Genomic DNA, 27,811 nt, shown 5'->3' with positions numbered 1-27,811 from the left:
GTATTATGGAAGAGGGAAAACAAGTCATTTTTATCCACTTTTCCTACACCATGCATAGTTCTATATAATTCCACCCTTGAGCACCCTCAGGTGGAAAGCCAGGGTACAAGTTTTCTCTCCCTCTCTCTCTCTCTCTCTCTCTCTCTCTCTCACACACACACACACACACTTCATAATTTTTTTTCTAAAACTGAAAAGCCCCGAACTCTCTAGTATTTCCTAATAGGGAAGGCACTCTAACCCCTTGGTCGTTTTGATTATTTTCATATGTATGTATGAGAAAGAGAGAGAGATCCTTGTGCATGGCTTCTTACAAGGTACAAGAGGACAGATCCCTGAACTAAGGGGCACCTTTTCCAACTCTATGATATACTTTCCGAGAAGGTAACCAGAACTGTTATACAACAGATTCATATAAAGACATTACGATACTGGCATTGTGATACTTTCCTAATAATACAAAATCTTCCCTTTTCACTCTCACTGCACACCAAGTTGAAGTTTTAAGGGACTTGCCCACCACAACCTCAAGATCCGTTTCCTGAGTAGTCACAGTCAGTTCAGAAAACTTTAACTGAAGTATTAAATTCGGACTTCTGGCCCCAATGTACATCACTTTGCACTTACTTACAAGCCCTATTCAGATATTCAGTACCTGTGGGTACCCAATGGATGAAGGGCTCAGTGGGAATGTAGGCTAGTGCTGCTCCCTTGGTGAGAATGCATGTGCTGCCCATGTCCCTGCCTGACACATGATCAGTCTTAGTCTGAAGGAGGGCACTTCTGTGTTCTTGGGTTTCACCCACGGGGTTGTAAACCTTGATTGACCAGGGTACCTGTACCCATGGAGGAAACCCTATGCACATACAAGAGGCCCTCATAATACTAACACTGATCATGTGCTCCCACTGAAGCCTTCATGTGTTTGGTACCCTGGTTGAATAGGGCTACACTGAAACTCATTTGCCATTTTGTTGAACTTCATCCAGCTTAGACAGGTAATTCCGGAGCTCTTTGGAGGGCATCACCCACAAACTTGGCTGCCTCTTTGCTCATCCCCAGATCATTTATGGATCAATTAAATAGGACTGGCCTAGCAGGTGGTCAGTAACAAAAGTGGTATAAGCTCTGCCAGCCAAGACTATGCAAGGGTGAGCTGTAAAAAGTCGTAGTGTAGCTGCACTTCATAACTGAATCCAAATTGAATTTAAGAGAGAAACAGAATAAGCAGAGCATGAGAAAACTCAGGTGGTTTTGATTCCTGACTGGTGCTTATAGAAGGTGTTGCTGAGGGACTGATGGCCTGCTCCATGGCATTTATGCTCTAGGATTCCACAGGGTTCTATTTACACGGAATTGAGACACACAGTCCAGAGATTTAGGGTAAAATATTAGCAGCAGGCTGATGATACCTAGCTGTACTTCAGGTGGGGCTGTAGGAGTCCTGAACAAACGTCTGCAATAGGCAATGGGATGAATGAGGGCCAATAAACTGAAACTCAATCCAGATAAGACCAAAGTACTGATGGCTGGTAATGTGTGGACCTCAGGTGTGGGATCCGATCTGGTTCTACATGGGGTTGCACTCCCCCTAATGGACTAAGTCTTCAGCTTAGCAATGCTATTAGATCCAGCATTATGGATGGATCCTCAGGTATTCTCCGTGGCTTACTGTACTTTTATCAGGTTTAGGCCATACCTGGAAAAATGGGATTTGGCCACAATTATATATGCCCTGATAACACCTTCATTGGATTACTCCAATGCGCTCCCATCTGGGGCTGCTGTTGAAAACTGTTTGGAAACTACTATTGGTGCAAAATATGGCAGCCAGGCTGCAACTTAGTACAGACAACAGGGAATATACATTGCCAGTACTGAAAGAACTATACTGGTTACCAATCTGATTCTGAGCACAAGGGCTGAGCCCTAAATGGCTTGGGTCCAGGGTTCTTAAAAGACCACCTGTTCCTCCATCAGCCTGCCTGACCTTTAATATCCTCTTCAAAGACTGTGCTCCAAAGTATTTTTTTTTCAGCTGGTTTCCCAAATGCCAAACTTTGTTAGTGGGAAGAAATCAAATACCTTGTTTGAAATGGGGTAATGTTTACAGGGTTTAAACAAAAACCTGTAGAACTCATACTAAAAGAACTATACTGGTTACCAATGTGTTTCTGAGCTCTGAGCCCTAAATGGCTTGGGTCCAGGGTCCCTGAATGACCACCTATTCCTACATGAGCCTTCCAAGTGTAGCCAAACACGTACCCTGAATTTTAGCAAAGCCCATTTTAATAAACTCAGAACAATGATAAGTAAGGTCCCATGGCAAGCAACGCTAACGAGAAGAGGAGTCCAAGATGGGTGGGAGTTTTTAAAAAAGGAAATTCTCAAGACACAATTACAAACAATTCCAACAAGAAGAAAGGTGGAAGATAACAGAAGAAGCTAATGTGGCTTCACAAAAAGCTTGGAGATGGCCTGAAAACAAACAAGCACACATATAGGAAGTGGAAGGAAGGACAAGCAACAAAGGGAGAGTACAGGCAGGTAGCACAGAATTGCAGGGATGGCATCAGGAAGGCTAAAGCTGAGAACAAGCTGAGGTTAGCGAGGGATGCTAAAAGCAACGAAAAGGCTTTCTTCAGATACGTGCATAGTAAAAAACAGAGGAAAGAAAGGGTGGTTCAACTATTCAATAAGGATGGCAAAATGATAACAGATGACAAGAAAAAGGCAGAAGTGCTCAATTCCTTCTTTGGCTCAGTCTTCTCCCAAAAGAGGGTCTATGACCCCCCTGGCAAAGGTGAAGTACAGGCTGAAAGGGCAGGATTGCAGTTTGAGGTCGATAGGCATATGGTCAAGGAACACCTAATTACTTTGAATGAGTTCAAATCTCCAGGGCCAGATGAACTGCATCCTAGAGTAATAAAGGAATTGGCAGAAGAACTCTCAGAACTGCTGTCTATTATCTTTGAACAATCATGGAGGATGGGTGAAGTGCCAGATGACTGGAGGAGGGCTAATGTTGTCCCTGTCTTCAAAAAGGGCAAAAAGGAGGAACCTGGGAACTACAGACCAATCAGTCTGACATCAATCTCTGGGAAAATTCTGGAGCAGATTATAAAGCAATCCATCTGTAAGCACCTTGAAAACAATGCAGTGATTACTCAAAGCCAACATGGATTTGACACGAACAAATCCTGCCAGATTAATCTGATCTCATGTTTTGATCAGGTAACCTCCCTTGTGGACTGTAGGAATGCTGTGGACATCATATACCTCAACTTCAGCAAAGCTTTTGACAAAGTGCCCCATGATATCCTGATGAGCAAACTCACTCAAAGTGGGCTGGATGAAATAACTATCAGGTGGATCCACAGTTGTCTACAGAACTGGACTCAAAGAGTGCTTATCAATGGGATCTTCTAAAACTGGGGAGAGGTAGCAAGCGGGGTACTGCAGGGCTAAGTCCTGGGCCCAGTGCTCCTCAACATTTTTATTAATGACTTGGATGAGGTGGTGCAGGGAATGCTGATCAAATTTGCAGATGACACAAAATTGGGTGGGATAGCTAATAACTTGGAATACAGAAACAAAATTCAAAGTGATCTTGATAGGCTGGAGCACTGGGCAGAAAACAATAGAATGAAATTTAATAGACAAGATAAATGACAAGTTCTGCACCTAGGAAAAAGAAACCAAATGCACAGCTACAAGATGGGGGATACTTGGCTCAACAATACTACAAACGAGAAGGATCTTGGAACTGTTATAGATCACAAGCTGTGAGCCAACAATGTGATGTGGCTGCAAAAAAGACAAATGGTATCTGAGGATGCATTAATAGAAGTGAAGCTTTCAAATCCCGGGAAGTACTAGTACCCCTCTACTCAGCACTGGTTAGGCCTCATCTGGAGTACTGTGTCCAGTTCTAGGCACCAAACTTTAAGAAGGATGCAGACAAACAGGAGACGGTTCAGAGGAGGGCAACGAAGATGATCAGGGGACTGGAAACAAAGCCCTATGAAGAGAGACTGAAAGAACTGGGTATGTTTAGCCTTGAGAAGAGAAGACTGAGGAGAGATATGATAGCGCTCTTTAAGTACCTGAATGGTTGCCACAGAGAGGAAGGCCAGGATCTCTTCTTGATCATCCCTGAGTGCAGGACACAGAATAATGGGCTCCAGTTACAGGAAGCCAGATTCCAGCTGAACATCAGGAAAAAAATTCCTGACTGTTAGAGCAATACGACAATGGAACTAGTTACCTAGGGAGGTAGTGGGCTCTCCCACACTGGAGGCATTCAAGATGAAGCTGGACAGCCATCTGTCAGGGATGCTTTGACTTGGATTCCTGCAATGAGCAGGAGGTTGGACCTGATGGGTCTTATAGGCCCCTTCCAACCCTACTATTCTATGATTCTATATGAATACATTCATTTCTTAGGAATCACCTCCCATGCTGTCTCCACCCTCCTCCTTCAACAACAGCATATCTCAACTGAGTGTAAGACTGGATCCAACACAATATCCTCAGATTCTTTCTAAAAATCAGAAGAGGGGGAGGACTTACAAATCAAAAGTGGGAGGGTACTCCAGAGGCAAGTCCCTGTCCCACTTACTCACCAATCTGACTTCAAGAAGGGTAGGAATGCTGATCTCAATAGAAGGGCAGAACCATGTGGGAGTAACCAATCCTTTAGATCTCCTGGATCCAAAGCATTTAGGAAAGGTGATGACCTATGAACTGGGCTCAGAAAGAAATTGGGAGCCAATACCAGTCTGTGTAGCGGGTTCCCAAAAAAACACCCTGGCAGCAGCATTTTGCACCAATTATATTTCAAAACCCTACTCTGGGGAGAAAATGGCATGGCAGCTGTGCACATATTAGTCTTTCAGGAGCAGGGCAGTCCTGCTATGCAATAGGGTGAGACAGCCTGCTTCAGGTGGCACCACTGGGAGGAGGGAGATAGATGAAGGCAGGAATAGGTGTTTGAACGGTGCAGCAAGACTTTTCAACTGTGTTGGCCTTAACAGGGATTATGGTGCCATTTGAGCTCTGCTTCAAACAGCAATATGTCTTGAGTAGGCACTTCTTAGGAGTTGCAAATAATTTCAGTCTTTTCTAAAGATTCAACAATAGTTCTAAATAAACTTTTGTTCATCAACTTGTGGCAGGGATTGCTAGGCAAATTTCTACAATCACTGATATATGGCCAGTTGCAGTAGTATAGTTTTAATATATAAACTAGGAAATCACCCGCTTTCTATTTCTGTCTTGCTACTTGAAAAGAAAAAAGCGCACATCTGCCAAATATACAACTTCAAGCCAGATGAAATACAATAATAAAATTAAATTTAAAGGCTGTACTACGAAAGCTTATGCAAGACCACAAAAATATTGAAAACTGCTTTCTACTGAATCCAGACTTTATAATTGATTCTTAGAAGTATTTTAATCCTTTTATATATGCAAATAATAAGTGAGAAGACTAATGAATTAGGAGTCAATAGCCTACTTTTCAAACACAGGCTCACGCACCATTTTTTAAAATGTCCCTTTATTTTTTTATTTTTCTTCAAGTCATTACCAAATGATTCATAAATAATCATAACCGGTATTATTTACTATTTTATACAAAAAATTATTGTTCAAATGCCAAAGTGAAAAAATGACAGTGTTTTTTTTGAGAAGTGGATTTGTTCTTCTTCATTAGAACTTTGTTGAACCATAAGAAGTATTCAATAGGCTACCTCAGGGAAAATTCAGTGTTCATCTAATCTTAAGGGCCTTTGTGCAGCTTGGAAAGTGGAGTGCCCCAACCCTGCAAATATATTGCTGAGTGAAATCATCTCAACATAAAAATGTAAGAGCAGCCCTTAGTCTTATCCAGTCCAGCATCATGTTTCCTACAGTGGCCAACCAAATGCATTAGGAGATTTAGGGAGCAATCCTATGGCTGCTAGACAGTGGCAAGACAGCCATAGGATTATTCAGTTTCCAGGAACGAACCTTGAAAACCGCTCTCCAACCCCTCACCCACTGCCTCATAGGTGGTGTGGATTGTCCCCAGGCTCTGCACTCGTAAGAGCAGTGTGGAGCAAGACAAAAGGGGGGGGTTCCCAGAGAGGGGAGCGCACAAGTGCCGGTACGATGCTTCCTATGCATCATGTGGCCTCCTCTCTCCTGCTTCCAAGTCCCACAGCTAGACAGCCGAAATCGGCTGTCAGAGAAGATCCCCTCTGTGCTCCACCCACCCCGCATTGGATAGGTGGTCGCCTCTGACAGGATTGCACCCTTAAAGAAGCAATAGAAATAACTGTTTAGCTTGCTCTGAAAACTTAGCAGCCTATATCTAGCAAGGAGTGACGTTATCACTGTTTAGAAGTTGAGGAAGGAGCACAGCCTGTTCTCAAGCATCAAAAAGAAAGACGGATCCACTGTTAATAAATGAAATATGAAAGCATGAAGAAATGCCACCACACCAAACTAATAAACCAACAGCCCTTCCTCTGCGGCAAACCGAAACATCTGGGACATGTAGAAGCAGCTTTTCTTTCTGTCAGCTAGTTGGGTGTCAGTGCATGTTTCCTGTACTCCCCCCTCCCTGAAAAAAGAGGTATTAATGCCTCGGTTTTACAACATAATTATTTAGTTCAGAAGTAATAGCAAGCTGAAAGCCTATCAAGATAATGAGAATCAATTGTTCTGAGGCCCTATCAAGATGGTGGACAGAGTTCTGTACATCGGTTTGCACCCCTAAAAAAGCAACAATGGGAAAATGTCTAGGTCTTTCTATTTTGTATTAAGCATACATTTGGAGTCTTTATTAAATTATGTATGAAGTGTTCCTTACACTAGCTTTATCTTGTTTATCTCACACTGAGAGAATGCTTATGGATATATGTTGGCTTCCAAATACATAGGCCTGAACAAAAAAACACACATGCATTGCAATGCACATATTACAAGACATACCCTTTTCTTCACACAAATATTAAAGTTTGCATAGAGAATAAAAAATTACACAAGAAGCCTCCTTAATTAGGCTTAGGAAATGTAGCACATGATCATATGCTACAAGTTACAGATCAGCTTTCTTCCATATGACTGTCAAGAAAATATTTGCAAACATGACACATGTCATTGCACCTGTTTCTCAAGAACTGCCATGCTATTTGTGCCTGTTCTTTTAACTCTCCACTTCCCATCCCACATTGCCCCCGCACCTCTCTCTACTAGGTTGCTTGTTGAGAGCCTTCCAATCCCAGTCTCCATAGGTCTTATCATGTATGTGCGCTCTGCATTAAAGCACTGCAGCAATCTTATGTTGCTTATATGAAACATCCTTTGTGCATACCTGCACATACATACATACATCAAAAAAAAGGTTGGGAAGCAGCCAACACAAACAGTAAACATACAACACTGGAGATGATTCAGCAGTGGTAGACTGGGGATGACTTTCCCCTGTGTGTCTCAAAGAGCAGGGGTGGAGGAAGACGCATATACGTATATGCACAACAGTAGATGCACTCTTTCCCCAGCCATTTGTTCTTTCTTGAGTATATCAGGATGCTGGGAGTATTTGTATATTCCTCAAAACAAGTTATCAGTAACAGTTTAAGAAAAGTTAACCCAGTACTGATGTTCCATCACATAGCCTACTTTTGAAAAAAGCTCACTATCACCTACAGCCATACTGCTATACATGCTTAATGCATAAATAACCCTGACTATAGCTCAGTGAAGACACACACAACCATGGTTTATTGCCTTAACTCTGGTTAAGATCTCAAGCATCTATAATAGCCATGTCGAACAAACATCTGTGGCTTCATAAGCCATGGTCCTGGCTCATTATCTTGTTTTCACAGAATCATAGAATAGTAGAGTTGGAAGGGACCTATAAGACCATCGAGTCCACCCCCTACTCAATGCAGGAATCCAAGTCAAAGCATCCCTGACAGATGGCTGTCCAGCCACATCTTGAATGCCTCCAGTGTGGGAGAGCCCAACACCTCCCTAGGCAATTGGTTCCATTGTCGTATTGCTCTAACAGTCAGGAAGTTGTTCCTTATGCCAAAATTCTCAGTTCAGACATAACAGGAAACTGTTATGCAAGCCAGGATCTTTGCACCAAAGCCAGCACACAACAGAAACTATGATTTAGCTTGCCCCACCTAAGACAGCTCCCAAAGCACATGTATAGCAGCAGACCTCCTTGCATGCAGAGAGGCTAGAGAAGCAGGGTAACTGCCTTAAACATATTTTGCCAACATCTACATTGAGCATAAGACAATCCATAGTTAGCAATCCCATTTCAAACCATGGTTTCACATCCCGGCTTGTGGCCAATACTTAGATACTCAGAAGGAAGTTGCTATGAAAAACAAATCATGGTTAAACTTTATGTCTGCATACAGGGGCAACTGCCTTGTTCAGACATAACATTAGAACTATGGTTTAGTGTTACATGAACAAAGCCCAGACTCGTGAGCTCCACAACCTCCAGCGTAGCCACAAGGAGGAGAGCAGAAGTACCTACTTCCATTTGAAGCTAACTGTGGTTACTCATTATTTCCAAACCAGCACAGACCATGGTTTGTCTTAACGATGCTTTAGGGAAACAAGCCAATTTCAAACTGTAGTTTACAATCCTGGCTTGTTTCACTAAGTTTTAGTTAAGACTAACCACCATTTAGTGCTAGGACATAAATGACAAACCAGAGGTAACTGGAAACAAAACCTTCTGAATTCCTTCTCACAGCCATGCCAGAGTAGGACAGGGCAAAGTGCATGAGATTAACACTAAACAATTGTTCAGCATTACATCCAATCCAAATCACTGTCAATGGAGCTGCTTGCATAACTATGCATTCTTTGAATTTAGAGCAAGCAAAATTTCCATTGTGTTCTGTATATGCTTGTACATCAATGTTAATCTGAATATTTAAGATTAAAGTAACAATATTACCTACCCTGACTCTAGCTGAAATAAAACACTTCAGACAGCTCACATGCATGAACACACACCACAGTAATACATCTCAAATAACTGTGTATTAGGAGGGAAAATAAATTCCAGTCAAATATTTGTAAGAATAGTAAATACCTGAGGTACTCACAGCTGTAGAATAAGGGTTCTGAAGTCCCATGTTTTCAGCCCAGCAACCACATCCATAAAGAGCTGCCTGACAGAAGAGGAAGAAAGTTTTACAAAAAAGAGAACTATTTTATCAGGTAATGGTGGAAGACAGTGTATTACAGACAGGGTAACAAGAGAACATGCTCTTAAAAAGCGAGAGAGAAGAAAAGATGACATTTGAGTATGTTTTTGTACAATTTCGAACTAAAACACCAATAGGAATACTAAGTCAATCTTTTGAAACACTGCATGAATAATTTGAAGACTCTTTCCTTTCTTCATTGCCTATGATACAGAATCAGGTCCTGAGCCCTATACAGCTCAGAACACAGGTACCTGTTGAAATATGTTTTCCCATACCCATCAACCCATTTACGTAGATCATCCTCTGAGGCTCTCCTCCAGGTCTCTGCCATTAGAGGTGGTAACCAAGGAGAGGGCCCTTCTGGTCCTAGCTCCTGGCCTTCAGAATGCACTCCCCAGAGAGTATTTGTAAGCCCTAATTAGACCTACCTGACCAACTCTTCCAGGATGTTTCAAGGCTAAGCCTCCACTGGACACTGCAGCAGCAACATTTCCTTCTTGGTCAACAACAACTGCTCCAACGGTATCCAATGCTCCTGAGTCATTCTCCTATGCAACAGGCAAACAAAGGTGCTGAACACATATTCTTAGACTTGCAAGCATGATGATGTTTCTACTGATGAAGGCCATATTGGAACTCAGAGCCAACAAGCAGACAACACAGGATAGGACCATTTCTTTTTCTTTGCTCAACCTATGAACATTCCATACCTGTTCGCTAAGACCCTTCTCCATGTTTCTCTTCCATCAGAGGAATGAAGATCATCTACAAGGGAAAGGTCTCTCTCAGCAATAGTAACCCAGTTATGGGAGGAAATGATAAAAATGGGAAGGAGCCTTCCCACACAGTTTTTTTGGAGGACCTATTTTCAGGTTTTCAAATGAAAAAAAAAAGCTTGGGAACAATATAAAAACTAAATATCTCCAATGAAATATTCTCTCTTTTGGAATGAGTGAAGTGCTTTTTAAGATAAGGTTTTCCTTAAAATGTGTAGTATAAAGATTTTTATGCAAGATGTTCTACACCATTAAAGAATGATTCCTGTGCATATTGTAGACAACCTATTAGGGGCCATGGACACATTTGGCAATTTGACAAACTGTCCTGAGCACCACCAAGAAATGGGTGTGCTGCAGCTGAAAGCACTAGCCTGCAGCCACCCGCCATCTTCATTTCCTAAGAGCCTCATATGTGGCCCAGAGGCATTCATGGGAAACAATGGAAGCAGCTAGAGACCTTATCTTGCTTTGAAGCAATTCTAGCTACCGGTAAGACAATCAATCAATCAATCAATCAAAGTAGGGCATCTTGGCATGCGCCAGAAAGATATTTGAGGGTGCACTAGTGTCCACAGCTGCCATGTTTCCTACCCCTGCTGTAGACAGACAACACTCACATCCAAGATGCATTTCTGCACCTAGAGGGTGCTGCCATCTTCACGAGAGGAGAATACAGGGCATTCATTGCTTGGGAATTGTTGCCTGCCTTCTTCTGGTGACTTTTGTTCTACTTCGGATATATAGGAAGAACGTATCCTGCTGCTGCTGTCCTTTTGTTTATATAAAACTAAGGCTGCAAACCTATATACTCTTAACTTGGAGTAAGTCCCATTAAACTCTGTGTGGCTTACTTCTGAGTAGACTAGACATGTATAGGATTGCCCTTTATGGCATTTATTGCTTTTAAGCTGCAATCCTATGCATAATTATCTGGGAGTAAGCACCATTTAACAGAATGGGTCTTACTTCTGAGCAGACAAGGTTTTGTCTATTTTGCTGCTGTTTTCTTGTTTTCTGTGTTTGTTCTATTACAGCACCTTGAAACAGGACACAGTGAAGGGTGATATTAAAATGTTTAAAATAAACAAATAAAATATACAAAAGCTGTTGTTTTCATTTAGGAGCTGAAGGAAATGGATCCATTACCAACAAGTTTAACCATTATCTTTCCCTTTACTAGTCAACGAGGGCTTCTTGGGGATCTTCTGCCTGATCTTCCCACCAAGAACCAAAACCTCACCTGTGTTCCCCATCCAAATTAGTACACAGAGAAGAGCTGTGTATACATCCCCTTGTGATAAATCATGTTAGAAGGACAAGCAGGCAATTCTCTGTTCTTAAGAGGCTATAAGCTCCTTAGAACAAAGACCCTCCAAAGCTCACCACAGTTCTTCCTTTGATCTCAATGACATCAGTCCCAAGTGAGAATAAAAGTTGTAAAGCTAAGCCATTCCGTTTTTGCCTTGGGGTGGCTTAAATAGTTTTTAGAAAGCTAGGAGGGTTTATTATGAAAACATCAGAGAACCACTGTCTCAAATTAAAGCTATCATAGCTTATGTGGATAATTGCATTCCATCTTCTCTCATTCAAAAGAACACTCTTATTTCCAATTAATTAATAATCCCAATCACCTGCCCTCCCAATCACTAACAGAAATCAGAATAACCAATTTGTTCACCTTGAAAACATGAGAAAGACGGCTCCCCTTTTAGAACTGTTTCATCACAGTGACTATGTGAACAAAAAAGGATGAACTTGCATGACTTTCAAAATATGCCCCAAGCAATAATTGTCATTAAACATCATTCAGCCTCAGTATTAAAGGTGCTGAGACCAACTGAAAGGTTTCTGGCTCTGCTGTACAGATGGCTAATCTAGTATATGCCAAAACAAACAAACAAAAAGACAAACTTAGACACCAAATTTTAAACAGAGAAAAGAACAGATAAATGGGTCAGATGCAAAAGAACTGAGCATGAGTGGAAGGGGCTTGGATTTCCAACACCAACATCCTTCAGGGGCAGCCTCCTCTGCCCTAGCCAGCACGATTCCAAGATTCCCCAAACCTCAAAAGTTGCTTTTAGGGGGCACAGAGAGATGCAGCAGAAAGGCCACATTCCACAAACAGAATTCTGCTTGCAAGTGGTTAGGATCTAACCCAATATAATTTTTCCAAAACGTAAGACTACCAAGGCAGGAAATGCAACATCACCTAATCGTAATGTAACATACTTTACCTCCAGCCTACAAAGTAAAATAAAAGAGAAAGATTTACAAGGCAAGTTACCATACTTGCCTCAAAAAATATTCACATCCATGTCCAACTATCTCCCATGCTTGTCATTTGAAAAAGGCATACAAAATACCATGGCTCAGATCCAGATATCCCATGAGTGGAACTCTGCGCACAGGACACGCCCACTGGAGAAAGGGGAGAAGGAGGAGATTTTTCCTGATAACTCCTACTCCCTCCAGCCCCCGTGCCTGCTGAAAATGTGCTCTAGAGGGTTGTGAGACCCTCTAGAACAGCATGGCGATGGGGGAGCTACCAGTGGGAAGGAGTGCAGGTGGCAGAAGTCTGATTGCAAAGCTGACTGAAGATGAGTAAGAGCACATAATCGTGCCTACTGTATGGTGCTGAGGGTAGCACAAAGGGCTTATTTCACTGCCTCCATTGTGTCCTTGGGTAGCCAGTGGAGCTTTTGAAAGTTGTCCAGGAGTAAACAGGGCCCTGGCTCCTTCCCACTGTGATTATTTTGTTAGGCACTTTGAGGACAAACTCACCCACTTTGGAGCAACCTTGACATTGCATCTAATGCAGTTCCAGCTACGGTGTCCAATGCTGCATCCAACCAGATTATGATGGGGTCAGATTTCATTTTTGCAGCCTGAGGACAAGGACAAGGGGTTTGCATTTACATGCCTGGCCATGTGCTCTCTCAATCTTTGCCCTTTGGGGCTGATTAAAACTAGCTGATCTGGCTTGACCAGGCAGGTCCTAGGTGTAGTGAATGCACGCTTGTGGGAGGGAGCACTACTGCGGCCTTGAAAAAGGCAGTATTGACCTCCTATTTGTCTGTCCAGTTGCTGCACTGCAAGAAGTCACGGCGGAGTAACTCTGTTTCTCTAAGTTACTTGCCCAGCCCTCATCTCCTCCTTTTCAAATTGAAGAGGGAAGAGAATTTACAGGAAGGCATGACAGAAAAAACCTCCTACTGTCTCCAGTGCTCCTTTTGTATTTCTCGAATAGATACATCAGCCTCTGCTCCATTGCCACACAGCAGAATGATTTCCTCATCTTACTTCATGCTGTCCTCCTCCCCATTATGCCTATAAGTGGGATCAGATAGGGTAGGAAGACCACCAGTTACTGATCTCTATTTTAGAGAGAACATATTAACTTTTCTAATCATTCATAGTATCAAATGTTTTTAAAAAGGAACATGAGATGGGAACTTGTATGGATTTCCATCACAGCAAAAATCTATTATGTGTGAATTCTTGCTTTAAAAGCAAGAGAGAACATTCACAAGATTTCATACTAAGAACTGCATTGGAAGCAAAACACAGTACATACACAGAAGGCATTTCAAATTTAGATGTCTCCAGCCCTAAGATTTTCAAGTTGTTCTTCCCAATATATGCAACTTAGACTGATAGACTTTTGGTTAAGGTAGATGTTCCTCTATAAGCTATACGCTACTAATGAGCAGTAGATGTTATGATTTTCCTAAATTAAGATTTGGGGTTCAGTTCCATCCCTAAATAATAGACAAATGTACAAGCAACACTCTCATTAACAGAGACAAAGAACTAGAAGTTAGCTGCTCGGTTCCTTCATGTCTCAAGATTGTGGCACTGCATCTGATACTATGCAATTAAAAATATAATCCTAAGCACAGTTAGCAAGAAGTTCCATATAAAAATGTTTAGGATCAGACTGTAAACTAAATGAGCTCTCCAATGGTGGCCAAGTCTCAGTTCAGTCACAAGAACACATATGAAGCTGCCTAATATCAAGTCAGATCATTGGTTCATCTACCTCAGTAATGTTTACAGTGACTGGCAGCAGCTCTCCAATGCTTTAGACAGAAGCCTTTTCCAGCTCTTTCTGGAGATACAAGGGATTGAGCCTAGGACCACAGGGCTACAATGTTTAGGGCTTGCCCCTAAAAAGTTTAATGTATTGATTTCTAAAACAGTTTGAAAATAATTCAAAGGATTATTATGATTTACCATTAAGTAGAGATGACGTACCTACCTAGTAGCAATTTGACCTTAGGCATTCCTCTCAAGTACTACCCCAAGACCCTCCCTCGAAATCTCAAACAACAGGTTGGTAAGCTCATGTACTGGAACATGAGAGCATTGACTTGCACTTTATAATATGAATCAATACTATTTATAGACATCCCTCCTCCCTCAGATATATTTTTGAGGCCCTACAAAAAACAGAGCAAGGTCTACAGAACACCACAGATTTTCCTTCTAATTCTTGATAGCTAAAATGGTGCTCAAAATAAATTTGGCAGCAGGGAACAACTAGGGTGTTGAAATGACACTTAAAGAGAAGATCAGCTGTGACTTTTCAAGTTAGGGACCATTCTGGGCCAAGTCAATGCTAGGTAAATGCCCAGACATGTTTACCCACCTAATATTTCAAATTTCATCCCTTTCCAGATCCACAGAAAATGTTTTAAAGTGAGAAATTTTCACCAAAATCTTACAATGAAGAAAATGTTTCAACAGATATTTATCTTTTCATGTTTGCATTTGTCATGCACATTCTGCAGAAGGGAAAACAAATAGTAAAATACATAATCAAATCATAATGGCAGGGTAGGCTTATTTGTTCTGCAAACAAGGTTGTGTGTTAGATCTGGACTGCCATACTTAGAGGAGGCCCATCAAAATCAATGGAACTTAAGTCAGTCATGACTAATTTGTCTCATGGATTTCAATGAATCTACTCGAAGCATGACTAAGTCTAGGCTCAACTCATTATATTTTCTTGATAATTCCTTTTCACTTCCCCCCACCCCAAGGGCATGAAAAATTGTTATGCATAGTAAACATATTGGCAAGGACCCAAAAAACTGACTGCATGCAATCTACTCTTTGTACACAAGGATTTTTCATACACACACAGTAAGCTGCTCCCAAAGGCCAGGGAACTCTCTAAAACAGTGTTCAATTAGCTAGAAGAGGTTACTACTGGAAAGGAAAAATCATGGGCACATACACATACATACACACAAGCACACAGATGCCTCTTTCAATACCAGCCATTAAAATATAAACCAAAGAATACCGCAACATCTCATCAGATATCAATTCACATAGAAATAAGAGCTCCTAAATTTTCACTTTTAAACCACTGACTTCTGATGAACCACAGCAATTTAAGGGTGACCAACAGCTTTCTGAACAGGTACTAACCTTTTCACTTGATTGTCTTCTTTTCTTCAACTGAAAAAGATCTGTTTCCACCTTTTCTGCCAATTCCAGCTTCCTCTTGTTCCTCTTAAAAGCTGCTAAACTAAGTCCTATAAAATATTTAATAGCTTTTCAATTATGGAAGAATTAAATCCATACAAAAAGGAACAGTTTCATTAAATGCTACACTTTGGAATGGACAGCAACAGCTCTCACTCAAACCTGGTTATATTTAATTTTCTGCATTAAATAAGAATGGATTCATGATTATCAAAAGACTCCAGTTTTCAGTAATTGATGCTGATAAAAGAGTATTCACTAGTTGTGAAACTCAGGCTTATTATCTAATATTACTTGTCCATCAGTCACGGTATTCCTTGACTAACAGGGCAATCATATGCATGTTTATTTAGAAGTCTTACTGTGTTCAATGGGGCATAGCCTCAGGTAAGTGTGCATAGGATTACCCCCTAGTTCATCTAATTTACTGTTGTAACTACTTGATATATAAGAATCAACTCCCAATAGTACTTCAATAAATTTACAGGGGAAAGCAGCAAAAAATACAAGTTCTACTAACAAATGAGGCTAGCATTCAAGTTACCCAAAGCCACAGGAAGAAAGAGAAGTAACACCAAGTAGGTGTGATTCATATGTCAAATCATGGGTTCCAATTCTGGTTTGGAGGGCAAGTGCAAACCATAATCTGTCAATTCAGATGTAATGACAAACAATTCTTTGTGTTAAAGAGTCAAATAGGGGAACTGAGAGGCCGTAAAAGCATAAGCACCTGATGCTCGCTCATTTCAACTGAGCCATAATCTTAATGGATTCAATAAAGCAGAAATTAAGTCACAAAAGAAATTAAAAACACCTTGTTATAAAACAGAGGCAACTTAGAATACAAGTGTCCAATGAAATAAGCCAGCTAACAAGACTGTGAAACCGTCTTCCTTAATTTTCAAACCTAATTTCTGGAAATGCTCCATGTAAAAGATATTGTTCTAGAACAGAAGCGGGCAACTTGTGACCTTCCCGAGGTTTCAGCCTACAACTCCCATCAGCCCTAGCCAGCATTGGCAATGGTGAAGGATAGTGTGAGTTATAAGCCAAACATCTGGAGGGCCACAAGTTGCCCACCCCATTCTATTATCTATGGCACCTGTTCCAGCTCTGTTCTTGTCATTTCATTTGTTATTGCATTTTGATAAATATGGTCACTCATACAATTTGATCTGTCTTAAATATAACTGACTTCAATTTCTCTACTGAGTATATTGCAATATAATATAAAAAGAATGCTAGCCAAAGATCTGTAAAACTGCCTTGTATTCCATATAGTTCAAATACAGGAATCCCTCTCAGGATTCAAGTAGTTACACACAGATCCATGTCTGTATTCCTTTTGTACCCATCATATTTATTTAATTTATGTATTGCCTTTGATCCACAATGGAACGCAAGGAAGTATATATAAGGTTCCCCGGCATTCTCCCATCAAGGCACTGACCAGACCCAGCCTTGCTAGTTTCATGTCTATCTCATCTTATGTCTTCAGACTTTCAGACTTCAAAGGTCAACACTTTACTCAATAACTAATAAGGAATAGAAGGGTTTGGACGGTGGCAGCCTTTTCTTTTATGCAAGGTTTACAGCCATGATCCTGGCATGTCGGTTGTAATTAATTATTTTGTGAAGAGACAACCCTATGTGTTCTACATGGAATGCAGAAAAGCATTGCTGGCATATGACTCTCTCTCTCACACACACACACAGACACACACTACAATATGAGAAGGTGAAAGACCCTTGATGTTGTAGCTAACTTTATTAGGTCCTGTAATAGAGTTGCCAGAGTAGATATGGGAAGAGAATTGGCATCTCAGTTTGCTTCAGGGTTTGGGGTCTGGTCCCTGTGTCTGTGTCTTTTGAAGCAAGGACAGGCCTATCACCCAGAGCCTGTAACAAGGAAGTATAAGAGAATCAGATCATATCTTAGGGCTTTGCTGTGTAGACAATGGATTTTGTGATACGTTCTGGGTAGAAGCATGTAGACGTGTGCAGTGGTTAGTGGGTTTCCAATATAAGGTGGTGATTATGTTTTAACTCTTTTAACCTGTTTTATTCTTTTATCATGTTGTTCACCACTCCAAAATCTTCTGATGTGGAGCAGTATATAAATATTATAAATAAATAATGGGTCCATTATTGTGCAAATACATAATATCTAGTGCGTGTACTGGTCTAGGCTGAGGTTGATAGTGAGGTGGAAACTATTGAAGTTCTGTAGGAATTTCTCAAGTGCCTCCTGTCCATGGGTCCAGATGATAAACATGTTATCAATATATCTCAGGTACAAGAAGCTTTGGGGATCAGGAACTGAGAAAGCATTGTTCTTAGTCATCCATGAAAATGTTGACATACTGTGCCCATGCAAGTACCCATGAGATCTGAAGATACATATTTTCCCCAAAGCTGAATTAATTGTCTGCCTGTACATTTTGCATTTCATTTCCCTCATTTCCTTCACTGTGTTCTTCCCAATGGTTCTCCCCCCTTTATAAATTAGCACATTTTTGTTTTTATGTTGATCAATATTTCAGAATTCTAAATACAGTTCACTTTCCAAATGTTCAATAATCTCTTAATACAAAAATATCTAAGCCAAACTGCAAATTCCAAAATAAAAAGAATGCCATTTAGCCAAAGATATATTATCTAAATAATTCCTATTATGAATTATATCCATGAATTTATTCATATGTGGAATTTCTAAAACTCTGAATAGCCATTATTTCACCAAAGGAACCAATGGATTTTTCTAGTATCTGGCTAAGGCCATTCTGGCCGCCATTAATACATTTATGTTCCCAGGGACTTTTTCTATGCAAAAACTAATCTAAAAATCTTCAACTAATGTATCCTAATCCACACACACAAAAAATTAAATTAAAGAAAAATCATTTAGACCAGTCTTCCCCAACCTGGTGTGCCCTCCAGATGTTTTGAACTTCAGCTCGCATCAGCCCCAGCCAGCATGGCTAATGGTCAGGAATGCTTAGTAGTCCAAAACATCTGGACCAGGTTGGAGAAGGCTGATTTAGATCATGCTAGCTGTTGGAGAGGTGGTCCTGCAGTTAGTGTTACATATGTGTGGTAACACTGCCTCCCAAATTCAGAGCTATTGGTCAAAAAATATTTTCATTTATCAAAGCTAGTAAGGGATATGCAGTAAACTGGAATTCTAAATCCTTAAAAATTGTTGCACTGCCTCACAAAAAAGGTAGTACATTGCAGAGATTATGAAATTATCTTGTTTTGTCAGAGATGGAAAGATCATGGTATTTTGCTTTAATCAGCTCTTTCTGTAAAGAATTGGAATGTTACATATGATACGAAGATGATTAACCTTGATATCAGCCCAGTTCAGACAACACAACCAGCTGCCCAGGATGTGCTCCACTTCCCCCATCCTCATCTCTTTGTATGTGCAAATTCCCACCTCCTGGGTTCATATTAAGCAAATTATACCTCCAACCAGAATTAGACTGCTATCCAGTATCCAATTACCTATGAATAAGACTCACTGAGATCAATGGGGCTTACTTCTTAGTAGACATGCAGAGGATTTTGCTGTTCAAAACCCACTTCAAACTGTGGGTTTTTATTCTGGTTATGAGACAAACTATGATTACCACAAACCAGGAAGAAGAGGAGTGGGGGAATTTGGTGAGGGGATAAGGAGTGGGATGAAAATACCTGAAGCACATTCCTGACAACCATGCCATAGTGTCTGAACCAGGCCAATGGGAAATGAGTTTTTTTGTTTTTAAAAATGTTTGTTAAGGTTCACGTTTTTAGCTTTTAAAAAAAAAACTTTTTGCAAAACCCAACATTTAAAGTAAACAAAAAGGTTATAAGTTAATTTTGTAAGGTCAATATTCATATATCTAGATAAATGAATGAATGAATGAATGTTTGATATTTTAACAGTTTTTATGTATTTTACTGCTGTAAGCCACCTTGGGAGGGCTTCTGCTTTGAAACGTGGCCAACAAATGTTTAACATAAATAAATAAAATAAATAGATAGATATGTGTTTAAAATACACCATTGGAATATACATCATTGGAAAAATCAAGGCTACATATAATTTCTCTATGGTATTTTGGACAGACTATCCAGAAAATAGAACTACTGCTCAGGTTATGCTTCAAATGTTCACACCTTGTGTTTAGGCAAGAATTGGATCATTATTCCATTCTCTTCACCAAAGTCAACCCATGTTTTCCCCTCAACTTGAGTGTTCAGATTAACTGCAGTTCAGAATCATTCTAACTGGAGCAAATTGAAATTTGGCAGAACAGGCTTCACTAGATATCTAACAATTTCACAGTTCATGAACATTCCCCAAGTCTATTTTGCCACTGGTGGTAGAAACTAAATCTCTAGAGTCACCAAAAGCATGTTAAAAATATGCTACAAGCCCCAGAAAATAGGTTAAGTATAACCACCACCACAACAAAAAAATCTTAATCTTCAAAAAGCATCCAAACGCTGGCCAATCATACAGCACCCCCTGGCAGTCATTTCATGGAGTGTACTGAAAAGGAAGGCACTGGAGATGAAGTGGTATTGCAGTTTCCCTTCTGAAGTAGGTTGGGGAGAAATGCAATTGGCAAAGGAAAAGTTACAAGTGTCTATTACTACAGAGATAATTCAGAGAAATTACTCATTTAGCACAGCAATCAGCACAGCAGCTTATAGCTACATAACCAAGGAGAGACACAGACAAAAATAACACATATCTGAAAGTGAAATTTTGCTGATATATTACACCCTGGAGATGCTCCTCCTAACCTTTGGAGGGTTTAAATTTTAGGTATCGATATAGATGCTTTACTAATTTCAATAACAGCAGAAGCATACTGAATCAAAATACTGCTAATTTTGTAATAGATTTGCCAGAATGGACCAGCTTAAGTCATGCAAACCATCATGCAAGCATTCATACCAGAAGACACAAGTTGTACTATCTACCCGCTCCAAAAAATACTGAGTCAGTAACACCAGTCAAAAATAAATCAAACTTAAAATAAGGAATTCTCTACCAAAGTTTATGTAAAATGGGATAGGATGACGACAATAACTTTCAGCTCAAATAACTTCTTGTATGAGCTCTGTCCTACCTCAGACATCACCTGGATTACTTTTGGTTGTCAAAGAGAACTTCGAGTAAACCTGAGTTACTACATTTTATTTAAAACATTTAGAACGATAATATTTTCAGGCTTTATACTCCCAACAGAGCTTACAATAACCAACTATTAAAAACTCTACAAAATCATACACAAATAGCAAAAGAATCAGAGAGCGTCAAAAGCAACAACATTAAGATGACACATAATTATTCCTCAAATACCCAGGAGAACAGAACTGTTTTGACATGGTGCCTAAAACTGACAATGGTGTCTGGGGTGAGTATTCCATAAATGGGGCACCACAGAGGAGGGCCTCTAACGTCTATAGCACTGTATTGACACTATCTGGTCACATTAAAAAAAATTCACTATGCTGGCTCAAATATGGGAAGTGTCAGATAATATTTAGGGTGTAATCCCAAAAAAGAACAACATATGTGATTATGTCCCAATGATATTAATGGTACCTAAATATGTGTTTGCTTAATCCCCACTGAGTTCAACGTTTTCTGGATTGTGTGCCTTAAATTAAACAAAAAATAAAACCATTCCTAGCAACAATTTACTCACTTGTCGCCATGACACCTGGAGGACAGGCTGGTATCCCATGATCCACTGCCCATTTGAAGGCTCCTTCACCAACTAAAAAACTAGAAATAGGGGAGGTAGAATGGATGGGAAGCACAGACTGTGCACAAAAAGCTGTGACTGGGAACATATTTAGAATTTGTAGTTTAATTGCAAGCTATTTATTTTGTGAAAGGACATACAGTGGCAAGAAAAAGTTTGTGAACCCTAATGCTAATTATGGAAATTCCATAGTTTTACCATGATAGCCTTCATGAATCAAAACCAAACCTTTTCTAAATATCCAACAGGGTTTATATTAACCATTAACCAATTCCAAATAAAACCATGTATAAATTAGGCAAACAATTACTTAAGAGTCAGGGTATGTGCAAAAGTAAGTGAACTCCTGGTTGTATCAGCTCAATTAAAGGGAATAATTAGAATCAGGTGTTTAAATAATTAGGTAGATTTTCAAGGGTAAGTTTGAAGGCCCCACCCTACAAAAGGATCAGGAACTTCATACATTTGGTCTTCATTGTATGGTTGTGTGGAAACACATGATGCCACAATCAAAACACATCTCTATGGACTTCAGAAATGCAGTTATTGCTGCTCATCAGTCTAGAAAGGGTTACAACTCCATTTCTGAGGATTTGGGGCTCCACCAATCCACTGTCAGACAGACAGTCCACAAATGGAGAAGGTTCAAGTCCACAGTCACTCTACCAGGAGCAGTCATCCTACCAAAATCTCTCCAAGAACAACAAGCACATCATCCAGGAAGTCAAAAAGGACCCCAGACTAACATCCAAGGATCTGTGGGCCACTCTCACCTTGATTAATGTGAGTGTTCGTGACTGAACGATCAGAAAGACTGAACAAGGTGGTGTTCGTGGGAGGATACATAGGAGGAAACCACTACTTTCTAAAAAGAACTTTGCTGCCCATCTGAAGTTCACCAAAGATCACATAGATGATCCCCAAGACTTCTGGAACAATGTTCTTTGGACAGATGAGTTAAAGGTAGAACTTTTTGGCCTCAATAAGAAACATTACGTTTGTTTTTTGCCAAACACTGAGTTCGAACAGAAGAACCTCACCACAACCATCAAGTGTGGTGGTGGGAATGTGATGGTTTGGGCCTGCTTTGCTGTCTTAGGACCTGGACAGCTTGCCACCATTGATAAAACCATGAATTCTGCAGTGTATCAAAATATTCTAGAGGAGAATGTCAGGCCATCCGTCCATGACCTGAAGCTGAACCAAAAGTGGGTCATGCAACATGACAATGATCCTAAACATACAAGGAAAGGAAAGGAAAGGAAAGGAAAGGAAAGGAAAGGAAAGGAAAGGAAAGGAAAGGAAAGGAAAGGAAAGGAAAGGAAAGGAAAGGAAAGGAAAGGTTCTTCCTTGTGCAAGCACTGAGTCATTACTGACTCCTAGAGGGATGCCACTATCACTGGCATTTTCATGGCAGACTGTAGCAGGGTGGTTTGCCATTGCCTTCCCCAGTCATGACTACCTTTCCCCCAGCAAGCTGGGTCCTCATTTTACCGACCTCGGAAGGATGGAGGGCTGAGTCGACCTGAGCCATCTACCTGGGACTCAGCTTCCACTGGGATCAAACTCAGGTCGTGGGGAGAATTTCGGTTGCAATACTGCCGCCTACCACTCTGCGCCACACGAGGCTCCTCTAAACATACAAGCAGATCTACAAAAGAATGGCTGTGGAAGAAGAAATTCCGTGTTTTAGAATGGCCTAATCAAAGTCCAGACCTAAACCCCATCAAAATGTTGTGGCAGGACCTGAAGCGAGCTGTTCATGCAAGGAAGCCCTCAAATGTCACTGCATTTGAAGCAGTTCTGTAAAGAGGAATGGACTAATTTCCTCAAAACCGATGTGAGAGACTGACCAGTAGTTACAAGAAACGTTTACTTGAAGTCATTGCTGCTCAAGGGGGTGCCACCAGGTACTGAATCTAAAGGTTCACATACTTTTTTACACATGGATATTGAATGCTGAGTCAGCTGTGGATAAGTAAGTGTTTCAAAAGCATCATGTTTGTGTGTCATTTGTTTAATGAGGTTATCTATTCTTTAGCTAGGATTATGGGGTTAGATTAAGATCTAATAATATTTTTGTTTGGAAATACATGACAATCCTAAGGGGTTCACAAACTTTTTCTCACCACTGTAGTCCTTCAGCCAGTTTGGAACACTTGAGCAGCTTCTATGATGTTTATGCTGTAATTAAGTCAAATCAAAGTGGCATGAAACTACACAAAGCATAATAAACTTTACAGGTTCAAGTTAAAAGAATAATCTAATACATGGAAAAGATACACAACACAATCCTAAACATCTTTACTCAGACGTAAGACCTTCTAAGTTCACTGGGGCTCACTGTGGAGTCAAGTGTGTTTAAAATCACAGCCTACGCCAAACTTTCAACAAGTTAAGAGACACTGGCTTTTAGCCTGCATTTCTGTAATATTTAATTTGTGGTTAAAACTAGGATTAATAATTGTAAAAGGAATAGATACCAACCAACTATATTTCAGGACATAATAAAATGATTTCTTAGAACAATTTTAAATATTTCATTTATACACACAAGTTCAAAAAAAATATTTTCAAAGCTAAGTTTGGTATTATAATGGTTTCAACCATTCACTGAAGCTGATCAAGGTGAGGCAAGGTAAATGTCAGTATAGTGCCAGCACAGACATAATAGTAATCAGAGTTTAGGAATCAGAGGTGTATGACAGGATTACATGTTTCCTCCCCTCTCAGTTGTAAATTCCCCTGCAGGTCTTAACCATTGTCAAAGCTATATGGGGTTCTCTCAATTTCAAACTAAGCTGCTTATAAATCTTGGTGAAGAGAGAACTATAGTTAGCTTTAACCCTGCAGTATGCAAATGCACTGACCCTGGTTCACACACCATGCTAAGCCATGGTTCCTGTGGAAGCCTAGCTTATTGTGCATGAGCATGCTCCCACTGAAAGCAAGAGTGTGACATCTGAAACTTTAGTTTATCTTTCTCCTGACAAGCCAGGGAAATTACCCATGTTTCATTGTGAGTTATTTAGCTGCTCCCACTTGCAGCAGGAGCAACCAGGCAGCATTTATGAGTTTGTAAACAGTAAGCCTGGATTCTGGAGGAACCCTAGCTTATCATTATATGCAAACCCTCCCAATGATTACCCATTATTAAGACCAGAAAGGAAATGATCATGCGAGAAGGGAAAAAAAGCATGCAATCCCACCCACAGTCAAATTCTGATTCCTTAATCATAGTTTTACATCTGTAACAACCTATCCAACATACACAACCGAGAATATTGGGGAAAATAATTTGAGAATTATGACGGAGAACATCTATTGTGCAACAGGCATAACATGGACTTAATTAATGGAAGATTTCTCACAAATTTCAGATCAGTTATTTGCTATATTTTATTTCTTTTCCCATTTCACACTTTTGAAAAATGAAACAATAGCCATCTCCTGTTTATCCCTGATTATACATCAGACCTATACTATCTCTTGAAATGGAGGTTATACTTCTTGTTTGACTGGCTAACAGCCATGGACAGACATCCAATAGTTCCTTAAGGGCATTTATGCCAATTACAATTGCAATCTGTAGAAATGAATTCCATTGGTTATTTACACAGCACATGAAGATGTGTTTTCGTTTGTCTTAAAACCTACCACTTCCAATTACACTGGAGGATCCCAAGATTTTTTATTCTGAGAAAAAGTAATAATGTATTTATATACCCTTCATGATCCCTACTGCATCATTTTGCCACTCAGTTGTTGTAAAAATCCCCAACTTTTTAAAACTCTATACAACAAGGATTGTTCCTGGCCTACAACCAGGGTTTTTAGTACTGTAACTCCTAGATACTAATGGTGTGCCTGTGGAGGTGAGGAAATATTCTTCTTTTGGCAAATTTCTATTAGAACTGTTCAATTTCTTTATTTCAACTAACCTTTAAATTATTTCTTTGGATAGTTTAATGGCTGTTTGTATGCATGTTTTGTTTTCATTTTTCATTTTTATTATTTAATTATAAGCTGCCTTGAGCACTTTGGAGAAATGTTTTAAACACACACTTCTCTGGTACTATTGTATCTTGTCTAAAGCTGGGCAGCTAGAACTACACAAAATAACCTAAGTCTGGACTTACACAATAGGAATACAGCTGTTCTTGAGTTATAAATTGTTCCTTTCCTAATCATTCCTAATCTTTCACCATTTTGCTATTACGGCACAGTAGTATTGTTCTCTTTGACATTTTCAGAAAGCTTTCTGTTACAAACGCAGTATTCTTTTCTCAAGTGTTCTTTTCTGCACATGGATTTATTTATCCCAGTGTATGTTACTCTGCACTCATTTCGCTGCTATGCTCTTAAGAAGTCCTGAGGTTGGGTAAGAGAAGAGCAGATAGGATTCATGAGCCGAAAACCACAACATTGGGATGGATAACCCTAACTATATATTACCATGGGTACAGCTACTTGAGAAAGGAATCCTGGAAGAACAAGAGCGTGCGCACCCATGTAAACCCGTCTACATCTGTCCATTATAGAAATTATCCATTTATTTGTGAATTAAAAAGTGCTCAAAGCAAATAAAACCTATTAATATACATATACCACTGCCATTCACAAATGTTTGTTTGTAATAGCTGCCTTCTATGCTTGTCACAGGCTAACCAACTGGTTAAATACACACTCCTCTCTTCTCTTTTTGTGCTGGTCTGCTCAAACACGGCAGTTGACAGGCATGAAACAAGTTCTGTGTTTCATCTCTAACTTCAGGGCAAAACTATTCTTAAGTAGCCCTGTGGTGGACATTAGAAGAAGAGGAAGTCACTACCTCTGTTGGAACTACTAGGTCCTGGGGGCAGGATAGTACAGGATGAAATATTATCTTTGAATGCCGTAGTTTCTGAGTTTCCACAAAAGTCTTGGATGAAGGACTTTACCAAACGTTGCTTGAAAGTCCAATAAAAACTATGCTTACACAGCCTCTTGAAACAACCAAAGAATTCTAACAGGTTGGCAAAGTTTTCTGCTTACCATAATAAACAATCTGTAACATTTTTGTAGATATATAATATGTGCTATGAGCTAGTCCATTTGAACTGGATGCTCAGAGAATAAATTGGCATATACCATGCCCTTTCTTCTCCACAGTTGAAAATTATTACAGTTGTAGAGGATGAATGTAATTATAGCTTATCCTCAATGTAATACAAATATTAAATCAACTTGAAAATATTTTTTCCAGAAGAAGAATGAGAGCATATGCTAAGGTTTTTTTTAATCTGGAAGAAAAAGGAGAGCACAAAACTAAGATTTCTCAACAACAAGCTATGTTTAGCTTTGAGGTTTGATTTATTGGACTTTTCTATTTCAAAACCAAGCCATCAGAAATAAAAGCTTAGTAACAGTGTAAATATCTATATAAACAACCACAAAGAAATAAGTTGAAACTCAACGTAACACTGCCTTTTATCCTTAATATTCCATTCTATTTACAGCTGTAATAAGTGCACAAGATGTTCCAAGATCAACGAACAAGCCAGTCCTCATCTTGAAAGCACGCTATTATTGATGTGCACTAAACAGCATTGGCCTTCTTTTAATAAGAATAACTTTCAAATATTGCATGCATTATAGCCCCAAAGAAGAAACAAGCAGAATAAAGTAATTACCAAGGTGGAATTCTGCCAGCAGAGAGTTTTCCCTTCTGCCCTTCACAGAGCAATCTATTTGCCACAGAAACAGGATTTTTGATTCCTGAAAAAGACAAAGAGTCATTTAAGAAGATGGCCACACAGTCCTACAGATGGTTTTGGCTAACTTGCATTTAAACCAGGGTCCCTAACACGCCTACCCCCCCAGATGTCACTGTGCCCATAAAGCCAGGCTGAGGTAACCACCAAGCTATTTTCTACCTCTGCAAGTGAATGGAGCAATTCCTCCATTCACTTGTGCAGGGGGGAAAAGCCCTCCTTGCCAAAAATGGCTGGGGGAGGGGGAATGTGAAGTCCACCCCCCTACCAAGAACCCTTCAGGCAATAGGGTCCGTGGCAGGGGGGTGACCTTGGCCCCCTGGTCAATTTTTGGCAGGTAGGGCTTTTTCTCACTGGATAAAAATGAATGGAGAAATTGTTCCATTCACTTCCATGGGGACTGAGGGAAAGAGAGAGAATGAGAAAGATGAGCCAGAGAGAGAGAGGGAGTGAGAGAAGAGGATCAGAGACCAAAGAGAGAGAAAGGGAGATGGGAGGGAGCAGAGAGAGAGAATCCAGATGGGAGGGGGGATCCAGAGAGAGAAAAAAGAGTCAGAGAGCCAGGGAGAAGCTAGAGTGAGAGTCACACACTCAGGGTGCACATTCATGCACACATGCACACAAACACAGATAAGGGGGAGGGGTACTCCCAACATTTGTGATCCCCTCCACCCCACAAATTTGTGGTGGTACCATGGGCACTTTTTCAAAATGCCAAAAGTCCCCACGGGCCCAAAAAAGTTGTAGACCAATTATTTAAATATTTTAACTGAACGATC

General features: G+C 40.1%; 1 protein-coding gene across 24 annotated transcripts in view; it reads right to left on the bottom strand.

The window, feature by feature from the left end:
• The window catches only part of TASP1 (taspase 1), a 116,685-nt gene that overhangs the window by 68,757 nt on the left and 20,117 nt on the right, over positions 1–27,811 (bottom strand). For 19 of the 24 annotated variants that reach the window (XR_014786324.1, XR_014786331.1, XM_084824542.1 and 16 more), the window contains 5 exons: positions 26,952–27,036; positions 21,220–21,299; positions 15,452–15,558; positions 9,662–9,781; positions 9,116–9,194 (listed from right to left, as the gene is read on the bottom strand). Coding sequence is in view for 20 of the 24 variants with exons in the window: in XM_084824542.1 (XP_084680668.1) it covers positions 9,116–9,194; positions 9,662–9,781; positions 15,452–15,558; positions 21,220–21,299; positions 26,952–27,036 (471 nt within the window). In the remaining 4 variants the exon portion in view is untranslated. Of the gene's footprint in view, positions 1–4,106; positions 4,156–9,115; positions 9,195–9,661; positions 9,782–15,451; positions 15,559–21,219; positions 21,300–26,951; positions 27,037–27,811 lie in introns of all 24 variants that reach the window. The other 5 variants (XR_014786335.1, XM_084824578.1, XR_014786336.1 and 2 more) reach the window with 3 other exon arrangements.

The sequence above is a fragment of the Heloderma suspectum genome, chromosome 1, assembly GCF_057233095.1.
Source record: "Heloderma suspectum isolate Gila_16-S chromosome 1, 16-S_ref, whole genome shotgun sequence".
In the NCBI taxonomy this organism is placed as follows: domain Eukaryota; kingdom Metazoa; phylum Chordata; class Lepidosauria; order Squamata; family Helodermatidae; genus Heloderma; species Heloderma suspectum.
The sequence above is the reverse complement of the archived record's forward strand: the minus strand, read 5'-3'. Positions and strand labels throughout refer to the sequence as shown.